The sequence below is a fragment of the Heterocephalus glaber genome, unplaced genomic scaffold (assembly GCF_053883595.1).
Source record: "Heterocephalus glaber isolate CG9 unplaced genomic scaffold, H.glaber_assembly_v1.0 deba00001454, whole genome shotgun sequence".
Lineage (NCBI taxonomy): Eukaryota > Metazoa > Chordata > Mammalia > Rodentia > Bathyergidae > Heterocephalus > Heterocephalus glaber.
The window spans coordinates 12,464,284-12,476,287 of record NW_028258303.1 but is presented as its reverse complement, the minus strand read 5'-3'; the positions used below and the strand labels follow the sequence as shown (position 1 = coordinate 12,476,287).

General features: G+C 44.8%; 2 protein-coding genes across 7 annotated transcripts in view; one reads left to right on the top strand and one right to left on the bottom strand.

Moving 5' to 3' along the window:
- The window catches only part of Ccdc158 (coiled-coil domain containing 158), a 77,242-nt gene extending 74,884 nt beyond the window's left edge, over positions 1 to 2,358 (top strand). For 3 of the 6 annotated variants that reach the window (XM_021261027.2, XM_087215859.1, XM_087215862.1), the window contains one exon: positions 1,551 to 2,358. In XM_021261027.2, coding sequence (XP_021116686.2) covers positions 1,551 to 1,627 — 77 coding nt within the window. In that variant the 3' untranslated portion in view covers positions 1,628 to 2,358. The remainder of the gene's footprint in view (positions 1 to 1,550) is intronic. The other 3 variants (XM_021261031.2, XM_021261028.2, XM_004848032.4) reach the window with 1 other exon arrangement.
- A 2,951-nt stretch (positions 2,359 to 5,309) lies between these two features.
- Stbd1 (starch binding domain 1) lies at positions 5,310 to 10,018 on the bottom strand. Its single transcript, XM_004848033.3, has 2 exons — positions 9,723 to 10,018; positions 5,310 to 7,860 (listed from the first exon to the last, which is right to left on the bottom strand). Exons 1-2 carry the CDS (start codon positions 9,859 to 9,861, stop codon positions 7,157 to 7,159), a joined length of 843 nt encoding a protein of 280 aa, XP_004848090.1. The 5' UTR covers positions 9,862 to 10,018; the 3' UTR covers positions 5,310 to 7,156.
- Positions 10,019 to 12,004: the final 1,986 nt, after the last annotated feature.

Sequence of the window (12,004 nt, the reverse complement as noted above, 5' to 3'; positions counted from 1 at the left end):
GTATTTCTGAGTTATCTGATCAGTGCCATTCTCTAATAATCCAAATGGAAGACATGTTATATTTGCTTAAAATGTGTAAGTACTTTTGTATTGGATGCAATCCCTGGGTGGGATGTTCTATGGAAATTACGAACAAACATTTTTGGAAAAAATTTCAGAAACATTTATCAAAATGTAAAGTACAGGGCTTGGGGTATATTGCAGTGACAAAGCATTCACCCAGCACATGCAGGACCCTGGGCTTGATCCTCAGCATCAGAAAAAACAAAAACACTGCACCAAAGTAAGTGGACTCTTTGAGTTAGAAATTCCAGTCTTAGCAATTTATTTTACAAGAAATGATAGTAAAAAACACAGAAGTCTATATAAAAAGTATTTACCATAGCATTATCTATTAAAAAAATAAGAAATCAGCCTTTAAAAAATTTATTTCATAGGGTTGGGGATTTAGCTCAGTGGTTTTGCCACCTGCTGCGCAAGCGCAAGGACCCGAGTTCGATCCCTGGCACCAAAAAAAAAAAACCAACAAAAATTTATTTAATAAATAATTATTAGTAAATAAATTTTTAAAGGTGTATTTGTGCAATGAAATATTGCACAATCAGAATAAAACATGAGAAAGATGTTGATATCTAGTTAAGTGAAAAAAGTAAACTACACATACCTGCATTTGTGTAAAGAAGAAAACTTGTGCGTGTTGGACATAAATTTTCCAATGTCACAAACAATACAAAATAAACCAGACTTTTGAAAAGATTTTCGGCAAGGCTTTACTTCTACAGAAGGGTGTGTCGTTATGCTATACAAAGCCAGCCAGCACACATAAGTAGTCTGCTGGGGTTTTATTCCCTGATGCACCAGGCCGTGCCTGTGGTGAGAGTGTAGCCTTACAGTCTAACCCGATTGGCCAGTTCTTACGGTGCCGGTGCCATAGAACAGAGTCTGTGACTCAGGAATCTCTTTGTTGGATACAAAAATTTACGGCCGGTGGACTGGGGCGTGCCCCTTTGTCTTTAAATTGTCTTGCTAAGGAATGATGAAACAAGCACGTGTACATTTTACAAAAATAGAGATTTGTATAAAAGAGTTATCTTAAATATTCCCTTTAACAGAAAAGACTACCTTTCTCACGTGTGTGCAGAAATTCATCAAACTCTCTACAGAATGACCTCTGTCCCAGCAGACAAGGGAGCGGAGACAAAGACTGACTTTTCTCTCTCTTTGTACCCTCCTGAAGTGTTAGAATTATGTATTCTTTTATAATAATTACCTTCATCTGATCTTATCCTGCATGTTTGAACAACTGAAAAGTAAATGTTTACTCTTACATATGTTCCCTAACACCAATCTTTTTAAAAATATGCCAGACGAGTTTGATCCCTTGTACCAAAAAAAAATAATAAAAACTAAATAAATATATATATGCACCACACTAATGTTTAAGAACTTCTTGAGTTTAAAATGTATTTATTCTATTCTAACAAGCAGATCATTTAAGAACCGCATAATAGAATTTTGCTATTCTGACTTTATTTCATCAACATTTTCAGCAATGTCTTTGATGATCAGAAATCAAGAAAAGAGGATACAGAAGGTGAAGGACCAGGAAAAAATGTTACTAAAGTGACACCTCACTTGCCTGTCTTTACAGAGGGATGATGCCTTATCCATTGTGATGTTACTTATAATTAGTGCCCTGTGTACTTTTTTCTTTTTATGTGAAAATTTAATAAAAGATACCCTGTCCTGTAAACTCTGTCTCGAGAGTTTTGAAATAAACTATCCCTGAATGCTTTCACACTAAAAACTTTTTTTTTCTATTATGTTTATTGGTACGTTAGGTATACAGTACAGTTACATTCATCATTGGGATCTGGTACCTTTACATGATGTATCTTGGTTCTTATTTTTCCGCCTTCCCCTGCCCTCCCTTCACCTCCTCCACCCCTCCCTATTTACAAAGACATTGTTTCCATTTTTTCCTTTTCTCATATTTTTTCCTTTCTCTTCTTTCCTTTCTCCTACCCCTCCCACTTCCCCTCCTCCTTTAGACCTTTTCTTTCTATTTCACATTATCAGTTATACATTTTGATCCTTATTTACACTTTTAGTTTCTCATACCAGAGAAACTATTTGGTATTTACACACTGGTGTCCTGTTTATTTCACTTAAGAGTATGGCCTCAGTGTGCATCCATTTAGCTATAAATGTCTCTAGTTTCTTGTTCTTTATGGTGAGTAGTACTCCATTTTATTAAGAAAAAACCCACACCTTCTTTATCCGGTCTCCAGTTGATGGGCAACTGGACTGTTTCCAAGCTTTAGCTATTACAAACTCTTACACTAAAACTTTGACCAGTACTAGCAGGATTTGAAAGTATTCATATAGTATAAAGCATTAATTGCTGCTAATTCCAATGTATTATAATAATTATTAATTTTTTAATAATTATTTAAAAATTTTAAAAATTAATAATTTTTTATTATGTTTACTGGTTCTGCTAAATATTTTCCCTTATAATTTCTTCTTAAAGTTTTATACTTTTAGGCTTTCTTATTTAGGTTCATAGATCCCTTCAAGTTATTTTCATGTATGGAAAAAAAGGGTTGATGTTAATTTTTTGTATGCGGATACCAGGTGTTCTAGTGCCATTTACTGAAGACACTATCTCTTCCTCGGCTCTTGAGTCGAGTTTACATTCTATAAAATACTAATGTTGAATGATCTTTCAAGACTCAGTGGACCATATATGTGTGGTTCTATTTCTAGATTCTCTGTTTTATTCAAATGATCTATATGTCTTTCCTTCCACCAACACTGCCTTGATTACTGTAGCTTTAGAAGAAGTCTTAAAATTGGGTGCTAAACATCTTCCAACACTGTTTTTGTTTTTGTTTTTGGCTTTTCTGGTTCCTTTGTACTCCTACATAACTTTAAAATTTCAATATCCAGTTCATTTATACCAAGTATACACAGACCTGAATTTTTAAATATGCCTTGTGTTTTCTAATCCTGCTAAATTCAAGTACAAGTTCTAGGGGCTCCTAGAGATTTCTTAGTATTTTCTCTGTAGATGATCATTTCATCTACATATAAAGATTTTGCTTCTACCTTGCCAATCCTATCCTAGTTGTGTCATTTTATTGCCAGACTATTTTGGTTTAGACCTATGTTTCAAAGTCTAATGGACAGATGAAGAGTAGGCATATATGCCCTTGTTCCCTACTTTAGGGAGAAAGCATTGTATTGTCTCCATTCATATAAGGCATTCTCACTGGAAGTATGGAGTACATGTCTTTGATCTGTTGAGAAGGTTCTGTTCTACTTCTAGTCTCCTGATACCTTTTACCATGAACAGCTGTAGAATTTAGTCCAATACTCTTTCTCCAACTAGTGACAGGATCATATGGCTTTTTCCTTTCCTCTGTTAAAATGATGACTTTTGGGGGTGGATCTTCCAATGCTGAACCAACACTGCCATCCCTTTAACAAAACCACTTTCTACATACTGCCAGATCTGACTTCTAAGAGTTTATTTTGTTAAACAAATTTCTATCTATGTTCATACTTTTTTCTTCTATTGTCTTTATCCAGTTTTAGGATTAGCACAATGTTGATTTCCTAAAATGAGGGGAGAAGTGTTCCTTCTTTTTTATCTACTTTAACTGTTTGATATAATTTATCAGTTAAAATGTTTATGAGCCTGCTGTTGTCATATAGGTAGGTTTTTCAAGCTAGGAATATACTTTCTTTAATAGGTGCTATTCAAATTTTATATTTCCTCCAGAGTTTGTTTCATTAATTTGTCTTCTAAGTTACTTCTTAGAAGTTGTCAAATTTATTTCAAAAAAGATTTCTGTAATATGCTTTCTGTGTCCTTTTAAATTCTGTAAAATCTGTGGTAATGTCTCCTAGATCTTAATATTGTAATTTAAAAAATGTATAACTGATATTGGGTAACAGGAAGAAAAGGTCTAAAAGAGCAGGGGAATTGGGAGGGGTAGGGGAAAGGAAAAAAGGGAAAGGAAAAAATATGAGAAGAGGGAAAAAATGGAATCAAGGTCTTTGCAAATAGGGAAGGGTGGAGGGGGTGAAAGGAGGCCAAAGGAAGGGGAAAAAAATTAAGAACCAAGAGACTCATGTAATGGTACAAGATCCCAATGATGAATGTAACTGTATCGTATATGTAAAATGTAGCAATAAAGTTAATGGGGAAAAAAATAATAATTATTAAAATTTTTTTTAAATTAATAATTTTTATTATGTTTACTGGTTCTGCTAAATAGTCATTTTTCCTAGTTTAAAATATAATCCCAGAGTAAAAGCCCCTTTCACATGAAGTGTCATGGTATAATGCCCCAACAGAAAGACAAATTCCAGCCTACTGACAGGGCTTCCTTCTGTGACCCTGAACTCACCGTTTATTCTAGCAATATCAGTGAAGGTAATCAGATAACAAAAGTTATGGGCCCCCAGTGAAAACTCTTAGAAGATTCCCTTTTTACATTTTTTTTTTCACGGTACTGAGGATTGGACTCAGGACCTTGCACTTGTGAGGCAGGCGCGTTGCCATTGAGCTAAATCCCCAGGCCCTCTCTTTTTACATATTAATAACTAAGAAGGAAAATATTTTTGTTAATCTTTACAAGTGCATGGGTAATTTTTAGACTGAATTCAATCTGCCTTAGATTTTAATAAATTAGAGGATTTTGAATGTGAACCAAATACATGAGACAAGAAATCCAGATTCAGAAATGTTTCAGTTGTGCCAAAACATCAGGGCCAACATGACAGAAGGCCAGCTGACCAAGATAACACGTGCTCCTGCTCCCTGGCACAGGGCTGTCCCCAAGGAACACAGCAAAGGCTGCCTGGCTGGAATCTCTGCATCCCAGGCCCACCCCTGGGCACACTCTCAGGTCCAAAGCGCTAATTGGCATTTGTAGGTTTTTCTCACATTATTTCCCTCCCATGGGCTGCAAGCAAGAGACTGGGGGTCCTCAGGGAGGGCAGTGACACAAGGCAGAATAGAGTCTGGGGACAGACTGTCTGCAAGGTGGAAACACCAGGAACACCCATTGCTCTCTGGCACACGAGAAAGACAGCGGCCTGTGGTCTTCCAGGAGGCAGACTGGGATGGCTGTGTGCCCCCAGGAAAGCCCTGTGCTGCACTCAGGACAGCAGACATTTGAAACGCATCTGACTTTAAATGATGACCTTTTAAAATATGTTTTATTAATCTGTATCTCTTAAGTCAATAATTTTTAGTAATGGATTTTTACTTCAGGTAATGACAAAATGACTATGGATACAATTCTAAAGAGATTTTTATTTAAATTGTTTTATCTTTTATTGTCTCACAGAAATTCTTGGTCCTTCTGCACATTAGCTGTAAGAGCTCTTTGTGCAACATCAAAGTCATTAGGAAGCACCCAGCAGTACCTCTAAATTTAACAGACCAGTGTTGTGGGCAAAAACTGTTGCCCAGTTCCATGAAGCACTTCCTAATGCTGTTTGTGGCTGGGTTCTCTTCAGCAAAGACCATTTTACCCAGATTATACATTGTTCTGCCAGTAGATACTATGCTTACTAAAGGTTATCTCAACATACAATATTCATTTTCAAGGATAGGCATGCTGGATTTCCCACCAAGCAAAAGTATTTTTGGTTTTTGAGACAGAGTCTCACTATGTAAAGCTGGCCTGGAATTTGCCACATAGCCCAGACTGACCTTAAACTCATCCTCCTGCCTCAAGTCTCCAAAGTGCTAGGACTACAGGTGAGAAGTAAAGTTTCAAAAGAAATATAAACACTTTCTCCAAAGGAAGGAGAAAAATAGACTCTTCATAGTCTTCATCTGTAACCTGACGTTTGCTTTTTCTTTGTGCCTGTCATTAGTGAAAGAAAATATCATTGTTTTATTTTACATCTAGACTACTGTAGTACTAAGATTTAGACTATTCAGACATTGAGTAAAGATATTAAAATTCAGGTTTTATTATTTGTTCATTTATATAAAGCTAAGTGTTTCTTCTCAGAGCAAAGATAGAGTTCTATACCACTGTCCTGTACAAATTTGTCACCCATGATACCCTGTGTCCATGTGTGGTGACCTGGTGGGAGAGGGCGGGTGGTGACAGATGTCCTCAAGGGCTCTGGCGAAATACTGGGTGCACCCCTCCTGAAGCCAGGCTGGACCTGCACCTCCCGGTCTCTAGGAAGCAGCTTTAAGGCCACCTTGCTTGGCCCACCCCCCACCCCCATTCCTATCCCCTTTCTCCCTGGCTGCTGCTACGCTGACTTCCTGGACGACCAACTCTGATTAGGCACCTTGTTTCTACACCAGCCTTAGATCATTATGACAAGAACATACTTGCTCCCCTCAGACCCATACCTGACAGGTAAAACCAGACAAAAACCACAGGGAGTCTTAGAGTTTTAGTTCATATCCTCACTAATCACATCTAGTGACCCAGTATTTTCTCATCCATATGATTTTATATGGGGTTCACATTTTTAAATGTAAAATATGCATGTAGGAAAAAGTACTTTTTCAGCTGTTTTTTCTTTTCTTTTTTTTTGGCAGGGGTAAGGGAGAGGTGTGTGTGGCAGTGGCGGTGCGGGGGGGGGGGTCTGGTCTCACTGAACTGTCCAGGCTGCCGTGGATCAAGATCTTCCCATTGCAGCCTACAGAGTAGCTGGGATGACAGGTGTGCACCACCATGCCCAGCATTATTTCATCAGCTTCAAAACAGTCCTCAGCTGTTTTTAATGAGGCTTGCTCCACTCCATCAGAGTACGGAGCCCCTATAGGCTCCAGCTTGAACCTGTACAGCTAGTTAGTTTGTGTGCTCCTTGGCTGGAGTCCAGACCTGAAGCTCAGCCAGATCACTCCTCAATGGCCTAAACCCAAAAGTAATGATGCATGAGCACAAGTCAGTCAACCAGTGCCGCAAAGGAAGAAGTCCAAGCCCACTGGAAGCACTATCTGCATACACAGATATCTCTGCACATTACACAAAAGCCACTAGCAAATTTGCAGCAGCTCTGATGGCTAAATTCAGAGTCACAGTGCCTTTATTTTAAATTATTTAGTGTGCTCTACAGCCTTGGCCTCTTCCACCTTCTGCTGCAGCCTCTAGCACTCTGTAGACCATCAGTGAATCCCCCACCACCCGTGAACCACCTTATCCTCTCTCCCTGTTGCCAGGAGTCTATTGCTGCCTTCTTCCCAGCGTGCAACTCCCCCATTCTCCACCAGCACAAACTTCCACTCCATCACTGTATCTGCAGGCAGCAAGACAGAATGAGACCACACCCCGTCCTTGTGATGGTGGAGGGGAACATAAGTGTCCCACCTGCCTAGACTCTCGTGGTCTCCAGTTACCGCAATGAACTGGACATCTGTGTTTGTGAGGTAGTGCACCTGGAACCTGATGCTAACTTGCTCAGACTCTGAAAACACTGCGGCTGCACTTTTTCTTTTCCCATCCACTTCCCAGCCTCTTGCTTCCATAAGATTGCTCTTGTTGTCCATTTCCTGGCTTAGGCTTAATCCAGGAGCCTCAAGGTTGCCACCCAAGCCCACATCTCCCCAAGACAAGTGCCTAGACACCATTTCCCAGTCCTCATGGCCGGCTGGGGCCTGAGCATCCAGCTGTGCCTGGCTCCCTGTCTTAGTTCTGTTGGTGTGTGGGCTGCTGGATGGTAGCTTCTCTGCAAAACATGTGGCCGCTTTAGCAGGGGTCTCTTGTTTTCGGAATCTCCATTCTCCCACACAAGACTCAAGGCTTTCATTTCCTAAAGCTTCTCTTGCTTTGGTCTCAGAAATCAAATGTCCATTGCTTTCTTGAAGATGCTCTAAGAAATAAAAGGGAAATGTAATAGTGTTAGGCAATTCACAAAAGAAGGAAGTCTTGGGGATTTAGCTCACTGGTGCCACCTGCCTCGAAAGTGCAAGATCCTGAGTTTGATCCCCAGTACCAAAAAAAGAAGGAGGAGGAGGAGGAGGAGGAGGAGGAGGAGGAGGAGGAGAAGAAGAAGAAGAAAGAAGTCAGGCTAAGAGATTACCATTGAAGGCTTTCCTATGAATCTATCTGGAGTCCAAGACCCTCTCTATTGAAATAAGCACATATTTAAGTAGCTCATATATTCCCTGCACTGTGCTCTAAGAACACACATGTACTGTATACCCAGCAATAAAAGAGACATCCGGCAGCATCATGTGCCAGGGTAAACATGTAAGCACAGTGGCAAGTGTAAAGGCAGAAGTGTAAACCTGTCCTGGGTCTCGCACAGCCTGGGCAATGCTGGTGTGCAGTCAAGTCGAGGCCCTTGACTCCTCTTGCCCAAAACTGCTGTTCAGGACTGGGGCTGTAGCCCTGTGGTAGAGCACATACTCAGCATGAGGCCCTGGGCTCAATCATCGGCACAGAAACAAAACAAAAAAAGTCCAGCTGCGGGGCAGGGGGCTGTATGGCTCCCCACACATTGGAAGAGAGCCTTGTACATCACCCCCCAAATTCGTAGTGTTTGCTTGGTAATAGCAAGGGGAGGAAGTGAAGGCCAAGAGCTGGGGTGCATGGGGTGGGGGTGCCCATTGCTCCTTGCCAGTCCCACAAGCATCAGGGCCTCCTCCAAAAAAACCAAAAGGCATTCCCGTCCCTCCCAACCTACACACGTTTTTTAATGCTTTTCAAAATACAAAATACAAAATTCAAGTTCCCTAGAGATTTTGTTTCTTTCAGCTGACAGTTCCAGCAGCTCCCTGGAAGATGGAAATCTCCAAGACCAATCACTGAGGTGAGAGCTATGGGGAGAGGGCAAGTCTTGCTTCATTTGGCCTCTCTTTAATGGTAGGGTTGAAAGTGAGACATCAACAAATATTACTCTCAATTCCCAATTCTTGAACCTGAAACATGAGACTGCCTACAGAAGAGATCAATGAACTTTCTCATTCCACCCTAATCACAGGAAAGGCACAGGGTAGATTTTAACGTGGCTACAAATGATCACCTCTCCACTAAAAATAAAGTCTACAGATGTCATTGCCACCGTGAAGCCGCTGTCCAGGCACGGGAAGCTTGCCAGGGAGGGTGAGGGAGGGAGAGATTCGGCGACAGGGCGCTCTCTGCTCGGCCAACGGCCAGGAAATGTCCAGGCTGAAACCACATCAGCGCAGGGGCCCTTGTGAGTCTCTTTCTGGGGATGAGGCTGCCCAGCGCTGTTGCTGTAGGGGGCGCACAGCTCTGAACCCCAGACGAGCGCCCAGCCCCGGGCTGGAGTCCAAGCTGAGCTCTGCCTGCCTGATGGCCGCGTTCAGGGAGCAGGAGGCGCTCGCAGCTCCGCGTTCCGAAACCCACTCCAGCGCGGGGCGGGGGAGCGAGGGTGGGGACGTGGGTCGGAAGAGGGGTGTCGGGGTGGAGTGTAGCCTCAACACGGGCCCGGCGCTTCCGTGGCATGCGTGTGGTCTGAGTTCGAGCCCCAGCCCTGCAAAAAGTTTTATTAAAAAGTTTTGGGACGCCCATAAACCAAAGCCCTAGTTCCCGGAGGCCCGGGCGCACGGCTGCGCGGAGACGTTGGTCCAGGGGTGCATTCCGCGGGAGGACCTGGCCAAACAGCAGCCGTGACGGCACCCGACACCGCCAGCGGGCCCTCTTCCGCCTCCTGCGCCAATGCCGGGGCTCCCGGGAGGTGGGGACGTAACCGGGCCGGGGACGTACCTGGGGCGCCTCTCGCGTCCGCGGCCTCCCCGGGAGGGGCGTCCTTGCCTGCGTCGCCCGGGCCGCCCCGCAGCAGCCACACCAGCAGTGCCCCCGCCAGCCCCCCGCCGACCAGTAGGGCGGACCAGACGGCTCCCATGGCGCGGACACACCCACCCGCCCCGGGTCGGGCCGAGTCCGGATTGGGGATCGCCGGGCGAAGACCCTGCTCCTCTTCCGCGCCCTCGCTCCCGGCTCTCCCGCAGCCGCAGCCCGGGTGCGGGACCAGGCGTCCTCCTGGGGTCCCGCCCCGGGGCCGCCCCTCGCGCCGCCTCTGGGGCGCGGCCGCCGCCCGGGCTCCAGTGGCCGTAGGGGGAGGGACACGGAGGAGAGCTGCGCCCAGCTGCCTGCGTCTCTACGCTTCGTCTGTGCAATAAAAGGGGTGGACTGGGACCCGTGCTCTTCACTCACATCCTGTCCCGCCGCCTCCCCTACCTTTCTGGGGGTGCGTGGCTGCCGCGAATTGAGCGTCCATCTAGGGAACCAGATGCTGTCCAGGGACAGGGTTCCTGCAGAGACGCATATTTGTAAACACAGCAACCCTTTATTAAGCGCTCAGTATTCAAATGTTTTATATACGTATTTAATTGAATCCTCACCAAACAACAGCAACCCAGTAAACTATGATACACGTTTCTCCCTCAGTTCACTGCTGCGCTGAGGCGATGGCTTTGCACACCCACCTTGAGGGATCCGCCTTCTCGTCCGCGCCTGAACTTCCTTCCCCCTGGCCCGCACATTCCACATCCAGCTGCTGAAGGCCACAGCTGGCGAGTATCGGCCTCCGAGTAATGGCTGGCAAGGCTCCCACTGGCGGGACAAATTCCTGAGTGTCCCTCTCTGGAAACAGCCACCGCTTCTGGGGAGTCACAGGCGGGCTGTGTGTGTACACACGTGGGTGCACAATGACAAAGGGGAGGATGGGGAGGCTCCTTCGGGCAGCTCCTCCTGGGCCCTTGACGCACATCTCACATCCAGCTGGCCCCATCACACTTCCTCCCCAAGCCCGCAACTCTCAGTTTCTCCCTTTCAACCAGAAGTCTGTGTGATCCCTTTGAAACCCTGCCACCACATCAGCTTTATCTCAAGACCCTCCGCGGCCCAGATCTCGAGATCTCGGAGCCAAAACCCTTGCAGCACCACACCACCTGGGCTTGTCTCTGTCCTGCCCTCTCCAGCCTTGCTGGCTTTCTTGCCTGGCATAGGTTTTATGTGCATCTTTTAGCACAACATAGAGATTCGCTTTTTGTCAAATACATTTGCTCTTCAACTAATTAAGGATTCAATTGTGGGCTTGGGGCAAACTGAAGCATGTATCCTTTATGATAGACCAGGAGACATAAGTGTTCCGCCGAGTTCTGTGAGCCATTCTAGCAAGTCATCGGATCCGAGGAAAAGACGGTGGGATTTCCTGATTTACAGGCAGTGGTCAGAAGCAGGGGAGGCCTGGAGCTGCTACTGGCCTTTGGAGGGAGTCTGTCTCGAGGAACTGAGCCCTTTCAGCCGTAGGATCTGACACTAACTTAGGTGGGTAGGGTCAGAATTGGGTTCAGTTGTAGGACACCAACCTAGTGACTGTGGAGAGTTGGGGGATTGCTTGGTGTGCCCCCATATTGGTGACCAGAGGTAACGTTTTGAGAGTAGCAGAGTAAGCAGTATTTTCCTTGCCCCTCTCCTTGTAATTCCAGTACCCTGGTGCCATTCAGACCTCCCCTATGTCTGCCTGCATGACTACAATCACCTGCTGCAGTCATTGGCACCTCCCTCTGCTCTGACTCCTGTCCCCTCTCCTCTCCTCCCCTCTACCACACTCCTGATTTGATCCCCCTAAAGTACAGCCTGAGCAAGGCACCCTGTCTGTCAGGTTAAATTCAACCCCATCCCAGCCTTCATAATCTTCTCTGACTCAGCCCTACGCAGCAACTCCTCCAGGGCTCTCTCTCCCATTTATCTGCCCTCTGGCCACAGTGGAATTCTGCCAAGACCTTCATCGTTGCTCAACCCATTTCCTAACACGACTTCGTTCTGTGAAACATTTTCTGAGCACATGAACCCACACCGCACCCCCATTCCTCAAATAGATGTCACTCTGAACTCTGAACACACACTGTGACTTTCTTGGAGAAAGAGATGAGGTTTCCCCTTATGGGTGAAATGTTTGGTAGCTTGTCTTATCCCACTTTAGACCACAAACTCTTCGAGGGCCAAGGCTTGTTCATTATTCATATTCCCTGGAATGCCAA

Excerpts from the sequence above, each read along its gene's own strand:
- Stbd1 (XM_004848033.3), bottom strand. The coding sequence starts at position 9,861 with ATGGGAGCCGTCTGGTCCGCCCTACTGGTCGGCGGGGGGCTGGCGGGG. Across the intron at positions 7,861-9,722 it reads GGACGCGAGAGGCGCCCCAG|AGCATCTTCAAGAAAGCAAT; the intron begins GTACGTCCCCGG and ends TTTATTTCTTAG.